General features: G+C 36.0%; 1 protein-coding gene across 7 annotated transcripts in view; it reads right to left on the bottom strand.

Annotated features, from left to right (window-relative positions):
- Positions 1-16,678, bottom strand: part of CNOT4 (CCR4-NOT transcription complex subunit 4) — a 144,226-nt gene that overhangs the window by 24,253 nt on the left and 103,295 nt on the right. For 5 of the 7 annotated variants that reach the window (XM_056123900.1, XM_056123899.1, XM_056123902.1 and 2 more), the window contains 3 exons: positions 13,007-13,064; positions 10,448-10,697; positions 9,082-9,582 (listed from right to left, as the gene is read on the bottom strand). In XM_056123900.1, the coding sequence (XP_055979875.1) occupies positions 9,082-9,582; positions 10,448-10,697; positions 13,007-13,064 (809 nt within the window). Of the gene's footprint in view, positions 1-1,104; positions 4,222-9,081; positions 9,583-10,447; positions 10,698-13,006; positions 13,065-16,678 lie in introns of those variants that run through there. The other 2 variants (XM_056123904.1, XM_056123905.1) reach the window with 1 other exon arrangement.

Raw genomic sequence — 16,678 nt, 5'->3', positions numbered from 1 at the left:
ACTTTGGTATCAGCATAATGTGTGAATAGCTCACTACACATTTCCTGCCTAAACTGCTGCCATTGAAACAGAAGAAGGAGAGATGTCGTGGGTAGCTGTTCAGTACTTAAGGACAACAAACTGACTTTGTCATATTTGATATAAAAAGACAGGTATCAATCATGATTTTGGGTCATCACTTTTTGGGGGGGAGGCCACAGGGAAAGGGGGACTGGGCCACACCTGGCAGTGCTCTCCTGGTGATGCCTGGGGAACCATACACAGTGCTGGGTGGTCAACCCAGGGTGAGCCACACGTAAGGCAAGCACCAGCACCTAAACCCCTGTATTATCACTCTGACCTCTCATCTCTTTTTAAGAATGTTTTAAGTTACTGTATATGCAATTTATGACATCCATTTCTTAAAAGTTAATTAAGCAAGTAAGGGGCAGCTTCATGATCAAACAAATAAAGTTCATCTGAGATCTTACAACTCAACAAAAAAGTGTCCCCCAGGTTTCATGCATGCATAAAGAACACGATGGTCTTCATTTCCTGAAGATTTCAATGCACGTGCCATTCACCCTTTCTCTTGGGCTTCCTGAGACCCTACCTCGGTGAGAGCAGCTCCCTATGACCCATGTCACAGCTGAAGAGAAGAAGTCTGGCAGTTTGGACAGGTGCTTGGAAGACCACACAAACAGGAGCCGTGTCAGGAGAAACATGCAGACACAATGCAATCAAATGTAAAGCTCTACGTTATTCTCACAGCACTCAGAATAAAAGGTATGACTACACCTACACACACACACACAGCAGAGAAATACTTAAGCCGAAGTATTAAGTTTGTATCTATGACGTTTTTTAACTCTCCACATAAAAATTCCTTAATTGCAGGGATCAGTATTCAATACCCCTTGCTGCCACTGTCAGAGTGACGCGTCGTCAAGTGAATCTGGACTGCTACGGCTGCTCCTGGGGCTCAAATACATCTAACCTCATAGAAGTAAGAGTCCGACACTCTCAGCTAACAAACGGGATGGTATCTACGAACAGCTGTTAGCTTACCCCCACTATACCATGGAACAAAGCCATTTTATTAGAAATAAAACTGTCACTAGACTGTTTTCCTTGATGGCAGGGTTTGTACTTTATTCAACCTTGTATCCCTCAAGACCTAGCTCAGGTCACTACACAGAATAGGCACTCAAATATTTAATAAATGCTTTCTTGAAATAAGGGGACAGTATACAAAAGCACCACCTGGAAAAACAAAATGCAACAGTAGAATGAAAAAGGAAGTATTACTAACCAGAAATATTTACTAATGGATTTGTCAAGAAAATAAAGAGGCACTTCACATTCACCATATAACTCAAATCATTCAATCCAAGTCTCTATTTCCTATAGTGGCACTAAAGACATTTTATGGCAACAGTTTTTTTTCTTTCTTGGGGGTGTCTACAGACACTTTACAAATCTAGTAATTGTGAATCTTTTCTGAGAAAAAGCTGGACATATGTATATACACACAAAAACTAACTTTGCACGTACTTTTCAAAGAGTTCTAAAATCCAGGTTAAAAATTCCTGATTTAAATAGACTTGTGTCACTTTTTAAAGGTTAAGATTATAAAAAGCATATAAAGCTTCCCTGTGTGTGACAGATCATACAGAATTTATCAAAAATTAATTTGAAACGTTAAAGAATTACTCATTCTTTACTATCATTGATTTCACCAATTTACTTGCTATGTGAAGCAGTATTTTTGTCAGGTGTTGTGGAATTTCTTCTACACTTTGGTATAATCATGACTATGACTTTAAGAACTCATTTAAAAAAATACTCTATCAAATATTAAATAATCAAAATTACTAAGCTTATTATTAAGCATACAATAATCTGTAATTTACCAAGTTAGAGAAATGATAGATAACCTTGAGCCATTCTTTGTGAAAATATATAAACGGAAGTCTAATTGGCCAAGAAGTCTTTTTCCAATGTATGGGGTATGTGGAAGTGCGAAGGGAAAAACAGCGGGCAAGGGAAAAGTTCTGGGAATCTACTCAGAGGACTGGCGAGCACTAAAAATGTGTGTGTATGAAAGTGTGTGTGTGTGTGTGTGTGTGAGAGAGAGAGAGAGAGAGAGAGAGAGAGAGAGAGAGAGAGTGAGAGAGAGATGAAGTGGAGGGAAAGGGAGAGAAAGGAAGGGTGAGAGAGAGAGAGAGAAAGAAGAGAAAAGAGGGGAGAGGGCGCGCCAGAGCAAGTTACCACAGGTTTTTCTCACAACTGAGTAAATGGGAGCGAAGCGCCTCGGAGCACTCTAAGATATCCAGGCGATGAGAGGCTTGCAATCAAGCCTGAGAAAGCTACGGACTAGAAAGTGTCATTGCAGGGAACCAAAAGTGGTAAGAATCCAGGAGCCTTAGCACCACAGGAGACCTCAATAGGACTTCTTGGCTTCTTAGAGCAAAAATGAAACCACAATCAACCCATGATAAAGGCTTCTTTCTATAAGCCTACTGGATTTTTATTCATATTTCTCTGAAATTCTTATAATGATTCCCACCCTAAAGTCACTTTCCAGAAGCAGATTGTCATTTATGTGGAATTTTATAAAAACAATTGAAATGACTACATAATTAGCTCTTGTATAACCTCAGTTAAATAAATTGAAGGAGAGCTTAGATTTTTAATATATTCCACCATACCTTGGACAAAGTCATTTAATCTGTAGCATTCTACCTAGTAGAGAGTAACTAGTTTTTACAGGTGACCTCAAAAACTCCAATTCCAACATGATTTTTAAGTTATCATCTCCTCCCAAAGCTTACTGTTATTTTAACTCTTCAGCCTTCCCTTTTAGTACTTGCGTTACCTTTTTATTTTTAATTAGGCATATCTTTTATCACAACGATTTTTTTCTTTTCCTCTTTTCCCCCCACAAGCCTCAAAAGATAGGACTTTCTTTTTGCTCCCCAGAGCTCAAGTTAGGCAGAATACAGCCCCAGGCTCTAGGAATCAGCTTTCACCCACTACTCAGAATTGAGTCGTTTCTTTCATTATCAGTTTTAAACCTACTTCAAAATACTAAGAATTATCCAAAAAACAGTGCTTCACATTAGATCCTAATAAGTACTCCACTATTCTCTGAGATTAACTGAAATGATCTATGACAAGTTACAAGGCCTAATTTTAGAGGATCCCAATTTCTTCTCTTTCACCTTAAGTCTCATTCTGATCAAGTGTACTTGTGATATAGTTTTATTATCACATTTTAAATTATTAAACAGTGAAATTTCCAAACAGGTATCCCACAGAACTATGGTTTGTTCAATAAAAATATTGTACTAGTATAGTTGCTTCTCACACACAATATGTACCCCCATATTCAAGTTTCTGATAAATCAACTAAGTTAAAATTCTGTTTCTGAGGCATTTCCTGGTATACTAGGCAGTGCATTAGAAAAGATAGTATATTGCATGTAGTCTATAATAATTATCTTTTAACCATCTATGTATAATTAACAACCATTCAAAAAGAAAGTGCAAATGTGCAAATAAGAGAACAAAAACAGTTTCTAAACATGTAATGCATAATATTGGACATTAATCCATACAACTAAAAACAATTTCTGACAACATCCTCTGAGCATTAAATGACACCACCAATTTTGTTTTATATGTATTCTTCTCAGGTATTCAAAGAATGCAATAGACATTATCTTCTTGATTTTCAAATTTTCATGAGTATATTAGAATATTACCATTTTTTTCACAGATCAAAAAACAAAGAACTACCATTACCTTTGTATATTTTCAATAATAGAGCCAAAATAAGAACAATTCTAGCTAATCTCATCTGGGATCTTAATTAGAACTACAAGTTTATTTGTAGGAGTTAAGAATATTATCACTCATGAGAAACAATGCCAAAATTATGCTAATAAATGGTGTTAAAGGCCTAATGAAGAAATACTTTAGCAACTATGAGGTAACACACTAGTTGTAGGCATGAGGAACGTTTATATTGGCTCTTTTGGGTGTATACATTAAATGCAAAATCAGAAAGGAATCATGCAAAAATCCGGTTGCCCATGCAAGCACCCCAGAGTCTAATCCTCTCCTTTCAGTTCTGTTGTCAGGCCACAGTAGTGTGGAGACTTGTAGGCTGCTGTCCTTGTTGTAATGAATGGGAAGAGGCTGACAGTGGCATAGTCGAAACCTTCACCTCTTCTTCCCCTGTGGAAAAGTCAGTCATGGTCTAGTTATGGGTGACTAGATTTGTTAACAGTCCCTTTAAAATGATTTCAATATTTGGAATACTGATACATATACAAAACACATGCTTAAAGGTTGGAATCTGGGTGTGAAACAAGACATGAATCTTAAAATATAAACGTATCAAGTAACTAGAAAGTCATTACTCTAAACACACCCTTAGTTTTAATCCTTTATCAGAGACAAGAACAATATAATAGATTTAGGATAATAAATAAACAAAAAGAAAAAAAAAAGACCAGGAAAGCCATTCTTTTCCAAGTCAATTGGACCGCTTAGAAATTCAGATACTTTTAATGGCAAGCAGTACATATATATATTTTTTTAATCTAAGTAAAACTAAAAACTAAATTTATGCAAGGTGATCATGTGATTTTTCAAATGGAAAAATGACAATACAAGTTTATAAACATTGAAAGTGTGTTTAGTAAAAAGAAATTAAAATTAAATATTAATTTAGAGAATTTACAGCATCTGAAAACTCAGTATAGATTTTTGAAGTAATTGGAAAATAGTAAAATGCTAAAATACAATGATCCAATTGACTGAAAGTGAGATGACTACTTCTAGGTCAGAGAACTATACATGAAATGAGATCAGTTCTCCTAATTATAATTGATAATTACTTGATTACAAGTGACTTCTTTCACATGACACAAAATTCAATCAAGTCACTGTTAAAATGGCTAACTCAGAAACAAAGAAAATTGAAAGAAAAAGTCCTCTCATATGTAAAATTTGAATTAACAAAAAGCATGAAAAAACCTCAAGCCTAAACAGTTTCAAATATTTTTCTAAGTGTATTTTAAAACAATGCTTACAGACTTTGACTATTATTTGTTTTTCAGATAATTAATTTTTAGCATTATGGAATAAAAACACCATGGCAGAGTTCTTTGAAAAACAAATTTGCAATATTACATTTGAAAAGACAGTTATAACTGACACCATGAAGAAAAAGTCATTCAGTCTCTAGACAGATTCCTTTTTTTTTTTTTTCCAGAAAATTGGCAAAGATTCTATAAACCCCAAGGACATAGAAAGGAGACTGCATAAAGGAAATTTGAGACTAGAGTTTTTGGTGAGAACATGGTACGAGGACTATGCAAGAGATTCATTTTCAGAGTCAATAAACAACTTAAAAAATATATGACTATATTCCTGACCTGGGATAAAGTCTGACGAAAAGATATGGTTGAAATAAAGGGATCTAAGAATGTGTGAGAGCAAAAATCAATGACTACGGGAAGAAAGCCAAGTTCAAGTACAATCCTGTGATCTTCATATATAAGGAGAGCAGCAGTGCTATATCAAAAACATTTTAATAACTCAATGTGGAATCTGAGTTCTTAGCTACACCTACTAACTTAAAGTGTGATTTTGAACAAATCATTTAACCTCTCTGGAATACACCCTTACCATTCCTAAAAAGACTGGACAAAATAAGCCATTTTTTAAACAAAAGCACAGAGTCCCAGTAATTAAGAGAGAAAAATCTGAATAGACTTAACTATAGCTGCCCATTAATCCAAGTTTCCTCCCAAGAATATTTTAAAACTACTTCTAAATTTAGCAATCTAGGTATGTAGCCAAGAAAATGCTGCTAAAAAGATCTCACCTAATTAAGGAGGAGATAACTAATTTTAAACACAAAATTGTTTTCAATTATGCAAAGAAAATGGAAGCCACGTTTGCTGTCAAAGCCTTTTCATGACAGGTTTCAGCTAGATCAATCCTTAGTAATTAACTGAAACAAACCATAACTAAGACCTTAAAATACAAATATATACAAAGATAGAATCAGTATCGGTGTGAAATGTAGATGACCGACATCTTTGATTATTTGCTCCTGAATGTCAGGGATCCTATTCTGCTGAATACAGTTAAGAATAAACAGATGTGTCTTTTCCAGTGTAGAATATTATCTAGGCACTATCTTCAGTGGCAGGTCTCCCTGAAACAGGACATTCTTTCCACTATGAAGCACTGACCATCTCTCCTTTGTAAGATACCTTGACAGTGAATGATACAAAACTGAACCTCTGTCAACAGTTCAACTTCAAGTAAAAAGGAATTAACTTCTTGGGATGAGAGGCAGAAACTGCCTACCTATTCAATTAAACATTGTTTAGATGTATTTAGTTTTTTTTTAATTTTTGCTTTATCATTTGTAATTGTTTCTGAAAATCCTAAATATGTGACTACAATAATACAACTACTCCGTTTTAGGGCTGAGTTTGTTCAGCTTCCTGAAGTATTCGTAAAATATTTTTAAGCCATGAGAATATTCTGTGTGACTCCTGTTAACAATTTAAAATATTTTGGTATGTTAAAACTAAAATTTTTGTAGTCATCTCAGTCTTAAATATAATTTATAAGTTTAATATCAGTCACCATTCAAATACCTATGCTAGCAGAAAACGAAGTCTGAATAGTAAATTGTCCCCACCTCTCACAAAATATAATTCGAAACCTACAGTTGGTGACTTCCTTCTCAGACTATCTGAAAAAGTAGTGCTCCATGGTTGAGTAAACGTAAAAAGAGAAAAACAGAAAAACCCACGAGAGAACCATCAACTAAATGCCACATTTTTCCTCTGAATTTCGATGAAAACTTCAAATGACTAATGTGAGGACAACTATACTCACAAATCAGACTACTTACTAGCACTCTGCTGTTTCCAGATTATCTACTGCTGCTCTTTTTGTGCTGGTAAGAATACAACTAGAAAACTGAAAGAATAGGAAATTTTTCGAAGGTCGCCATAAAATAAGTCAAACACAAGTTAAAAAAAACCAAAACCAACTAAAAGCCAGCTAAGCTCTGTACTTCCGCAAGGCATCCTCCTTTTTACTGCAAGTCCAGGCTGTTCTGCCTCACTCTTGGAAGTCCCCTGTTCTCGTCCATTCTATCTAGACAATATATAAAAAGGACCTCCTGTCACAAAGGGCAGCTGAACGCTTAATGCAACAACATACTACGTCTTGTTCCTGTGCTCTTCACTCAGTTGCTTCATCAACATGAAACGCCTTTCTCATTCCCTCCTGCTAGCCCAAATCCAAGAAACCACACAGTAGAGATCAATTCCTACTTCACCAATGAAGCCTCCCCAACAATTACAGGCTCCACCGATCTCTCCGATTCCAGTATCATAGTTATTACTCTCATACATAATCTTAATTTTCTCTCTTCAATCTCACTGTAAAGTGCCTGGAAAGAGTATCCATATTTTATACTTCTTTTGTATTACCCACATAGCTTTAGTTCATTGTTGGGATAGGAACCCAAATATTCATTATAATTGGTTTAATGTTTTATTTTGAAAAGTTTAGCATATTTAGGGAAACTTTAACTTTTAATGTTATAATCAGTTAGGAAATATACTAATAATTAAAATATCACATTTCTAAATGATCAAATCCGAACAGAACAAAATAACACTCTACTATGCTGACTTAAATGGAAGAAAGAAGTACTGGGAACTGAACACTCAGTGTTTCAAAGTGAGTATTATATAGGAGAGAACTAAATATGTCACTCTGGCTTATTACCTCTAAGCGAACAAATAATCATGCATCCCACCAGTGTGCAAATCACTGCATTAGGTGTGTCAAGCTTATGAAAGTTAATTTCACTGAATTAACCATGAACTTTACTCTATCAATAGCCACAAACCATGCTTTCTTAATCCACCTAGTTGTCGTGAAAACTAAATGGTGTTGGTAAGGGAACAGAGGTGAAGAATTTTGATGGATCTCTGTAAATTCACCTACCAACTTTGCTAAACACAAGAGAACAAATACCTCACTAGTATGATAGCATCACATTATTAAAATAATGATGTGTCATGCCATCTCTTAGAGGCCATGACAGAGGATAAAAATTAAGTCTGCCTATTATGTAACAGAAGGGAATATTCCATTCTACTTGAAAATATTCAGAAGAGAAACCATTTCTTGCCAGTCGTCTTTAAAGCCCAAAGTAAGTGAAAAATTATTAGTTAAGAATGACCTCTTTAGATAAGAAAATAAATTAACCTAAAAAATGTTGACTGGGACCTTATGACCCAAAGCTCTGAAAAATGCAAAGGGGTATGAAACCAGAAGTATTCTGGCAACACTTTAGAGGAACCTAACATTTTCCCCACAAAATAAGGACACGACAGGCCAAATGGGGAAATATTTCCTTGAACAATTTCTTTTTCACAGAGAATCTGTTTGTGCACATATACGCATCTGTGCAACAGTAAACCAGAGTTCTCAATTTGTAGTTCATTAACATGTAGCACAATTCTGGTATGCGTGAATGTTTGTGTATACACGCGTATGTGTGCGTGCAATAGTCAAAACTGCCAAAAATGGTTCCCGAGTGGCTTTATCCCTCGTGCTCTCACTAATCACCATCTTTTGAAAAATTCTTAAACCATTTTACTTCTAGAATGTAAAATCAGAAATTTCACCATGGTGTTGGATTTACAGCACCATAATTTCAAAGCCTCCACACACACCCCCATTTTTTCTCTTTTTCTTTTTGCATTTCTATGCCACGTGAAAGTTTAGCAACTGTTCTAAAGTAAAATGCTTTAGATTAAATAAAATGCTTCCAAGTCATATCTAGGTATAATACTCCACCATCCTTATAAAGCTCAATATTACAAGGCTTCCATCCAATTAAAAAAATAATTATGATAGGGACTTTAATTTTTCCCACAGAAATTTCCAAGACTAATGATAAGTGCTGTTATTCAGAAGCTCCCCCCCTACCCGCCCAACAACCTGAAGGCATAGTCACAAATTCTCAAAGGCTATAAATGAACCTACCTGCTATAGGAATCCCTCCCAGACCTGTGTTGTGCTGTGGCGGGAGATTCAAGTCCAAGAAATTACTATTTGAGGTGGGGTTTGCTGTGTGGTTCAAGTGCATGATGCTATTGCGTGGAAAGGCCATCCAAGGATAGCGGGCTGCCTGGCCTGGAAAACTGAATGAGTTATAAACCGCTCGGTGCTGTTGAAATTGAGGGAACCTCTGTGGCAAGACTGAAAAGGTACTATTGAGAGAGTTGGCATTTGTAGGTGCAGCAGGATGCAGGAATCCAGAACCTGGACCTTTGGCCGTCGTAGTGTGTGAAGACGAGGAGTTCTGAAGAGATGTGGGCGAAAGGGAAGGCTGGTCTTGGACTGACAGTTCCTTTTCAATCAGGTCTGCTAAGGCTTTTCGAGTGACATCAAAGGGATCAAAACCCAAGTCATCCTCTGGTTGTTTTGAAGAACCAAAGCCAAATGCTGCTTGCCAGTCTGTAGAGGATGATACAGGGATTGTTTCTGTTGGAAAGAAAATTAAGTGAGAAGTTTTAAGTACATAGCTCACTCTCCCACTTAACGAGCATCAAGAAAATCTCAAATATATGAAAAATCACACAACCTCTTAGCACATTATGACAGTGAATTTACGAAAAAGTCCTCATATGCTTCTAGCAATGATTTCACTCGTTATTAATTTCAAATAAATGATATAAAGTGATTTTTGTGAATCAAAAAAGTTCTTGATATTCAAATTATACCTTGAATCATTTATGATAAAATCCCTAAGTAGGTTCTTTAAATAAAGTAAAGTAAATATCTAGAAATCTATTAAAGCTTATTCTTGAAGTGTACTTATTGAAGACAAAATATAACTTTAAATATACGTCTTATATATTGCTAGATAAAAATGTAATTTCACTTAAAAATGATCTCTTTAATCTTCATAGTTTTTGTTAACTGCTTCCTCCATAGGTGCAACTGTTAATATTAATTTTATGCTGCCCTCATACTAATAAGAAAAATGCATAAAACTGTAGTGCCAAAATACATACGTCTTTATTATCTGGAGGAGATAAAAAAATTTCAACTTAACTGTACCAACACAAACAAGATAAAAAATGTAGGTGTTGAATACTTCCTAAAGGAGGTCTCTCATTCATTATCAGGAAAATGATCTAGTCTTGGTTTCTGAAAAATCCTTTAACATTGTTAAGTTTCAGGTCATACAGTGATTTATCTGACCATCAAATTCTGTTCCATATTTAATGTTTACATTCTTTTTTGTTTCTTAAGGAATGGGGGTGAAAAACAAGACAAAAACATATCCCCAAAGGGACTTCTGTTAGCGCGAGGGAATGACTGACATGAGGTTGTGCTGTTGTACCTGATGTGAAGAGGCTCTGTGGCTCTGGTGCTGTAGGCCAGTCACTGGATGTCTGTGGGGAGCTGGGGAAAGGAGGAAGCCCACTTGGGATAGGGTTGGGATGGCGAAAGTTGTCCGAAAATAACGACTGTGACTCAGTCACTGCCCCTTCAAAAGGAGACCGTGCACTGTGATTGGATGAACTGATGGGGATGACTGGATTGGATTTTGATAAACCAGGTGGTGGTGAAGGCGTATCACTATTAGATATCTAAATGAAATAAGAAAAAAAATAATAAGTTCACACATTTTAAAATGCCACAATTAACAGGGCTTGCAACTAAATGTAGTAGAATTGTGATGTATTTTTATGAGCACGAATTTACAGAAAACTAATGTGCTCTTTCCTAAAAAGACTAAACAGATTCCTTCTTATACAACCTACTTTCTTTCATTTTCGAAGAAAACAGGATTGTGCACTCTCCAGGACCTAACTATAATATTTTGCTCAAAGGTGAAACCTTTCTGGGAGCTAAATAAATATTTATTGGAAACAGACTGGTGATAAAAGACTGACTCTAATACCTAGATTCTTTTGTAAACTAGGCAATTTCCAAAGGTTCAATTTTGAGCAAAACGGAAAGAAGATCTGATCAAATTATTTCCAAACACTGTGTGAAAGATAAATGGAGGGCAGGTTCAATCGAAAAAGCCCATGTTCAATCCCTGGCACAATCTGGTCCCCCAAACACTGCCGAGGATTGTCACAGTGGGCTCATACCAGTATTGGTCCAAGCACTGGACCAATAGGCCAGCACAGCAGGCTGAGCTATCACTGGTAGTGGTTCTGAGCCTCCTGAAAAAAACACTTGGAGATTCAATCAATCAGTAATTGTGATGATAAATCCCCTTATAATTCCCAGGCATTTAGAATCAGAGGAAGTTCACAAATTTGCATGATGCTAATATCACTACTTCCTCCACATATTATTTACATGGACAAGATCTTTGTACACATTTTAAAAAAAATCAACATATGAGTAGGATTACTGCTAAAAACACAAGTAGAATGGTCTCCTACAGGTAATAACCATCATGGACAAATGAGAACTTGTTTTTAAATGGCTCTATCCACCTCATTTAGATAAATTTCCAATGTACTTTTAGTATTAAGGATTTACTAAAACTTATACTTTAAATAAAATTTTATACTTGGAAGTTACTCTGATAAAATCAACACTAAAAATAAAAATTCAGAAGAAACTAAAGTTCTGTATCAGCAAAAATATTTGGTTCTGATTCAAAATTTATGCCTTTTTATTTAAAAGAAGTACATATGTCTGTCAAGAATAAACTATATTGCAATAAGAAAAAATTCTGCAATGGTGGTGGAAATAGAAAAGTAAACTTAAAGTGAAAAAAAGAATGATGTAAAATTTCTGACTGTTACAGAAGAGTTTGTGGAAATTTTTAAAAAATGACTGATGAAGTAACAAAATTTTTGATATTTAAATTTTTACTAATTAAAAATATACATTTACTTTTAAATGCAATAGGTACACTCTGCTGAAAAGCATATCTTATAACTACTTTAACTTACTTAAAATCTTCAATCTTAATAAAATATGCAAAAATATAATTTTAAAATTCTTTTATGGAATTTGTGAGAAACGTTAAGGGAAGCACTGCATTACAGATCTCTAAGTTTCTTACAAACACTGTGGGGAACTAGACATATTTTATGGAAGACATCAGAACTACATTTTTTAAAACCAATGTAAAAGATGTACAGAAATTTAAGCAGTGAAAAAACAAGCAATAAACAAGATGATATAAAGCAGGCACTGAAGACCAGAAGCTCACTGCATATCATTATGCTTGCAACTTTCAAATTAACAATGAGTTATTATTTTAAAATCCATAGTTACTGGGATAAGGGGAAACGGGGGCTAGTAATACTGAGAGAAATAGAAAATTAGACACCAAGTGACAAGCAGAAAAGTAATTTTTAACATCAAGAACAGCAGTCATGCTTTTCTGCAATCATTTTGTATGGGATCAAAAAGATCAGTATCCGCATGCTCTAAGGAGACTGATGTACTGCAACTCAGTACAATAACATATGGTTATAATTATATTTGAATTATCAAAAGAGGGCTAAATCTATGCTCTGCATTTGTTGGAGAAAAAGAAAGCTAATTATATATAATACACTTAAAAAGATATCCACTAAAAGATCATTTTCTTTTTCAGTTTATCTTTTTCAAATTTCAAGTTTTTGGTGGGAGAATGAAAACAGGGGCACACCTGTGGTGCAGAATCCAGTGGTGGTCAGGGAGCTGTCTGAACATACCCTACAATGCTGGGGGCACGCGGTGGGGATTTGATGCAGGGGATCAAACTCAGGGCCTCGCACATACTAGGTATGAATTCTACCGCTCAAACTATTTCCCCAGCCCTAATTTTTTTTTTTAATTTCCAGCATTTAAAATCTTTTTCACAACCTATAAAATTCACTAGCATAAATTACCTTGGGAGGGGACAGATGGCAGATAAAGTGATAAGGTATCAAAATCTTACCTGCTGGGAATTATCACCATTCCCTATACTGAGAGAATCTGAAGGTTTATCAATGGGGCTGTAAAAAACAAAAAAACAAAACAAAAAAAAAATCGAATAAAATCAGAGTAAAGCCATTCCCTCCCACAATGAAAACAAATTCCCCAGAAGTCAGAAAAATGTATTCTTATCATCTTAAATTTCTCGAAGCATTATGATAACATGACGTTAGATTCTGAAGACACAAATATGACTCCTATCTTTGAGACACTTTCATTCTCATTAGATTCTCTAATACGATGGGCAAAGAGGCTAAGGCTGTAGCTCAGTGGTACAGCGTATGCCTCTGATGTAGGAGGTCCTAGGTTTGGTGCCCAGTACCACCAAAAAAAGAAAAAGTGAGGATGGGGTGAAATGTCTTATGAAGAAAATATACTACTTGAAATGAATTAAAATGGACACTACTCTAATACGACAAAAGTTTATCTTTCTCTAGGTGAAAAACACTCTTAATTAAAATTTTCAAATAATACCCACCCTGTTTTTCTAGGTCTGAAAGATGGGTACAGAAGTTATCAAAATGTTCTCTATCAGCTGTTAATAACAATAAAATGTCTTTTCATAATCCCAGAGAAGGCATATACATGTGTATAAACACACACACACAATTAACAGAAATAAGCTTTTATATACACTATTGATGCTTAAGAAAACATTCAAACTTTTAACCTCCATATAAAGAAAATGCAGTACAGTGAAGTAACAGAATTATAATGGCAAGTCCAACTAATCTGATTTAGAAACAAAATCTGATTTATGAACATTACACAAGATTAACCTACCAAATCATTTATATAACTTTAATATAACATATGGACTAACAAACATATTAAGAACAGAACCCAGGTACTAATTATTTGTTACAGTATTAAAGCGCACACACACACAAAATCAAAACTCCAAATTTCTCAAAATTGTTTTATTGTCCACAACCATAAGCAAAAAACCTTAGAATTAACTTGTGTATACTACATTTACTTCCTCTAGAAAATTTTAACAATGGCCAGAACTCAATCTGAAGAGCAAGTACATCTTCTAAACTACATAGCCAAATGCTCTTATACTTTTACTGTTATCTGCAAAATATCAATCAATCCACAGTGTTACTACGGAGAGCGGGTAATAGAAATAACCTTAAGATTGAAGGTTATTTAATTTCCTCTAGGAGATGGAGAGGTAGTACAGGAGGGAAGTTTAAGGTATATTTCTTGAATACAGTCATTTTTGCCATTAGCGTGGTACATGGTGCCCCAGCCAAAAGAAAAAGATAAGCTTTCTAGGTCCACTAAACTTAATTTGAGAAGAAAGCAGGCAGATGCACACTAACAAGTCTCAATGTCATCTATTAAACAAACTATGTATTAAATGCCTCAGGTCTTTCCTAAAAGGAAAGAGAATCCAGGAGTAGAATAAATGGGAATGTTTTCTTAGGCAATTCAAATTCAACCAGCATTTTTAAAGATTCACACATTGGGAGAAGGAAAAGAAAATGAAGAAAGAAAACAAGGGAGAAGTAGCAAGTATTTCACAGGTCTAAAGGACACAAATAGGGCTAAGAGATGTGTATGCTTCTAGGATGATTTTAGAAACAACAGTGGTTAAGGACAAAAAGAGATGAGACATCAGAGACAGAGATGAATGGAAATTATAAAACAATGTTTCAGAAAGTTGTTTGGTATGATGATCATAATTCAAATAACTTGAGATAAACTTCCAGTACTGAAAGACAAGGGGGCATATATTACCGTAAAACTATGTCAATCATTTTGAAATGCACAACTTTGTGGTATTTAAAACATTTCACTATTGTGGAATTATAACCACAATACTCTTTTTACTCTCCAAGTCATGAAAGAGAAACTATAGTTGCTCTCCATTTCACTTCCCCCTATCTACTACTGTACTTGGTCATTCTGATTTTGACTAATCTAAGTACCTCTATAAATGTATTCTGTACTAGGCTTCTGGTTTTGTTTTATTGTGTACATGGGGGGAGGGGTGGGGGGAACACCCAGCAGCACTCAGGGGCTACTCCCACCATAACCTGAACCCAGCCTTCACTAAGCCCTTTTGAGTTATTGTATTTGTCTTTTTGTGCCACCTGATTTCAAAAACAAAGATGTCCTCAAAGTTTGTCTGACTATTACAGACACACGGGTTGTCATCCTGTTGATCAAGTAGGAGCCAGTAACGTCTCTATTCCTCCCAGCCCTGAGATTTTAGCAGCCTCTTCTTACTTGACTTTTCCCAACGACTGGAGGTTCTTTCAGGGTCAGGGGAATGAGACCTGTTGTCGTTACTGTTTTTGGCACATCGAATACACCACAGGGAGCTTGCCAGGTTCTGCCCGTGCGGGCAGGATACTCTCAGTAGCTTGCCAGGCTCTCTGAGAGGCATATATTTATGTATTTTTCTCCATGATTTGTTGCCTACTGTCTGAACCCCACCAGATATGGTATAATAATTGTGGAAAATGGGTAGGGAGTATCTTATAATGTGTTGCACGGCCGCGCAGTCCAGAAAGCAGCCTGGAGCATGGCGGTGGTTGGGTAGTAGAGGTCGGCTGCCGGGGCTGGGTCCCTTGGGGTGGGAAGGGCTCTCACCCGCCCCACAGTCTGGCGTGGAGTCTAGTGGCATGGTTCTGGGAGCCTCATTTTATACTCCCGTCTGGGAGGAGTATCCCGAGTTCTACAGGGTGGCCGATGAGGAGATTATATGGTGCCGGCAGGGTATGGCTTATGTGTGTGATCCCTGAGTCACCAGAGACTGTGGGAAGCAGGCAGAGGATCTCTGCTCTGGGGTCCGTTGAGTTCAGAGTCCAAGGTCATGAAGTTCCGCATCATCTGGGTTCCGTGGGACTTCATTCATGCATGAGGCTTGGTCTGAACATCTGGAAAGTGGCCTGGAGCGTGGCAGTGGTTGGGTAGTGGAGGTCGGCTGCTGGGGCTGGGTCCATTGGGTTGGAGAGGGCTCTCACCTCTCTCATAGCATATTTCAGCTATAGTTAATAATACAGCTATAAAATGAGACATACGCTATCCCTTCCTCTTTTTAGATGTATGTCTGGAAGTGGAGTTGACAGAACCATAAGGTAGTTTTATTTTTAATTTTCTAAGAAATTGCCATACTCTTTTCTATAGTGGTTTTACATTCCCACTTATTGCAACAGTAATTAGCCACTCTAGTATTTGTGAGATGGTTACTCACTGTATTTGTTTCCCTAACGATTAGTGATACTAATTAGCATTTCACAGGCTTACTGATTATAAGTATACATTTACATACAAAAACTATCTACTATCTATTCAACTCTTTTGCCATTTCTGAATCAGGTGGTTTCATTTTTGTTGAGTTTCTCAAGTTCCTTTTATGTATTCTGGGTCAAATCGATTGTCTAAGTTTTTACATGTACACAATTAATTCCATTCTAAATAGCTTTGTTTATTGTGTTAGGTAAGGCCCCATTTCATTCTTTAAAAAAAATATGTTTTACAACACTGTCTTCTGCCACTTTGCTGAACCAATTTCTAGTTACACTATTGTCTTTATGGAACCTTTAGATCTTACTTCCAAAATATATCATCTGCACAGAGATGAATTTTACTTTCCCAAATTAAAAGTCTTTTCTGTTAA

This window comes from Sorex fumeus, unplaced genomic scaffold (assembly GCF_029834395.1).
Source record: "Sorex fumeus unplaced genomic scaffold, SorFum_2.1 ptg000048l, whole genome shotgun sequence".
Classification (NCBI taxonomy): domain Eukaryota; kingdom Metazoa; phylum Chordata; class Mammalia; order Eulipotyphla; family Soricidae; genus Sorex; species Sorex fumeus.
This window is presented reverse-complemented; position numbering and strand designations above follow the sequence as displayed.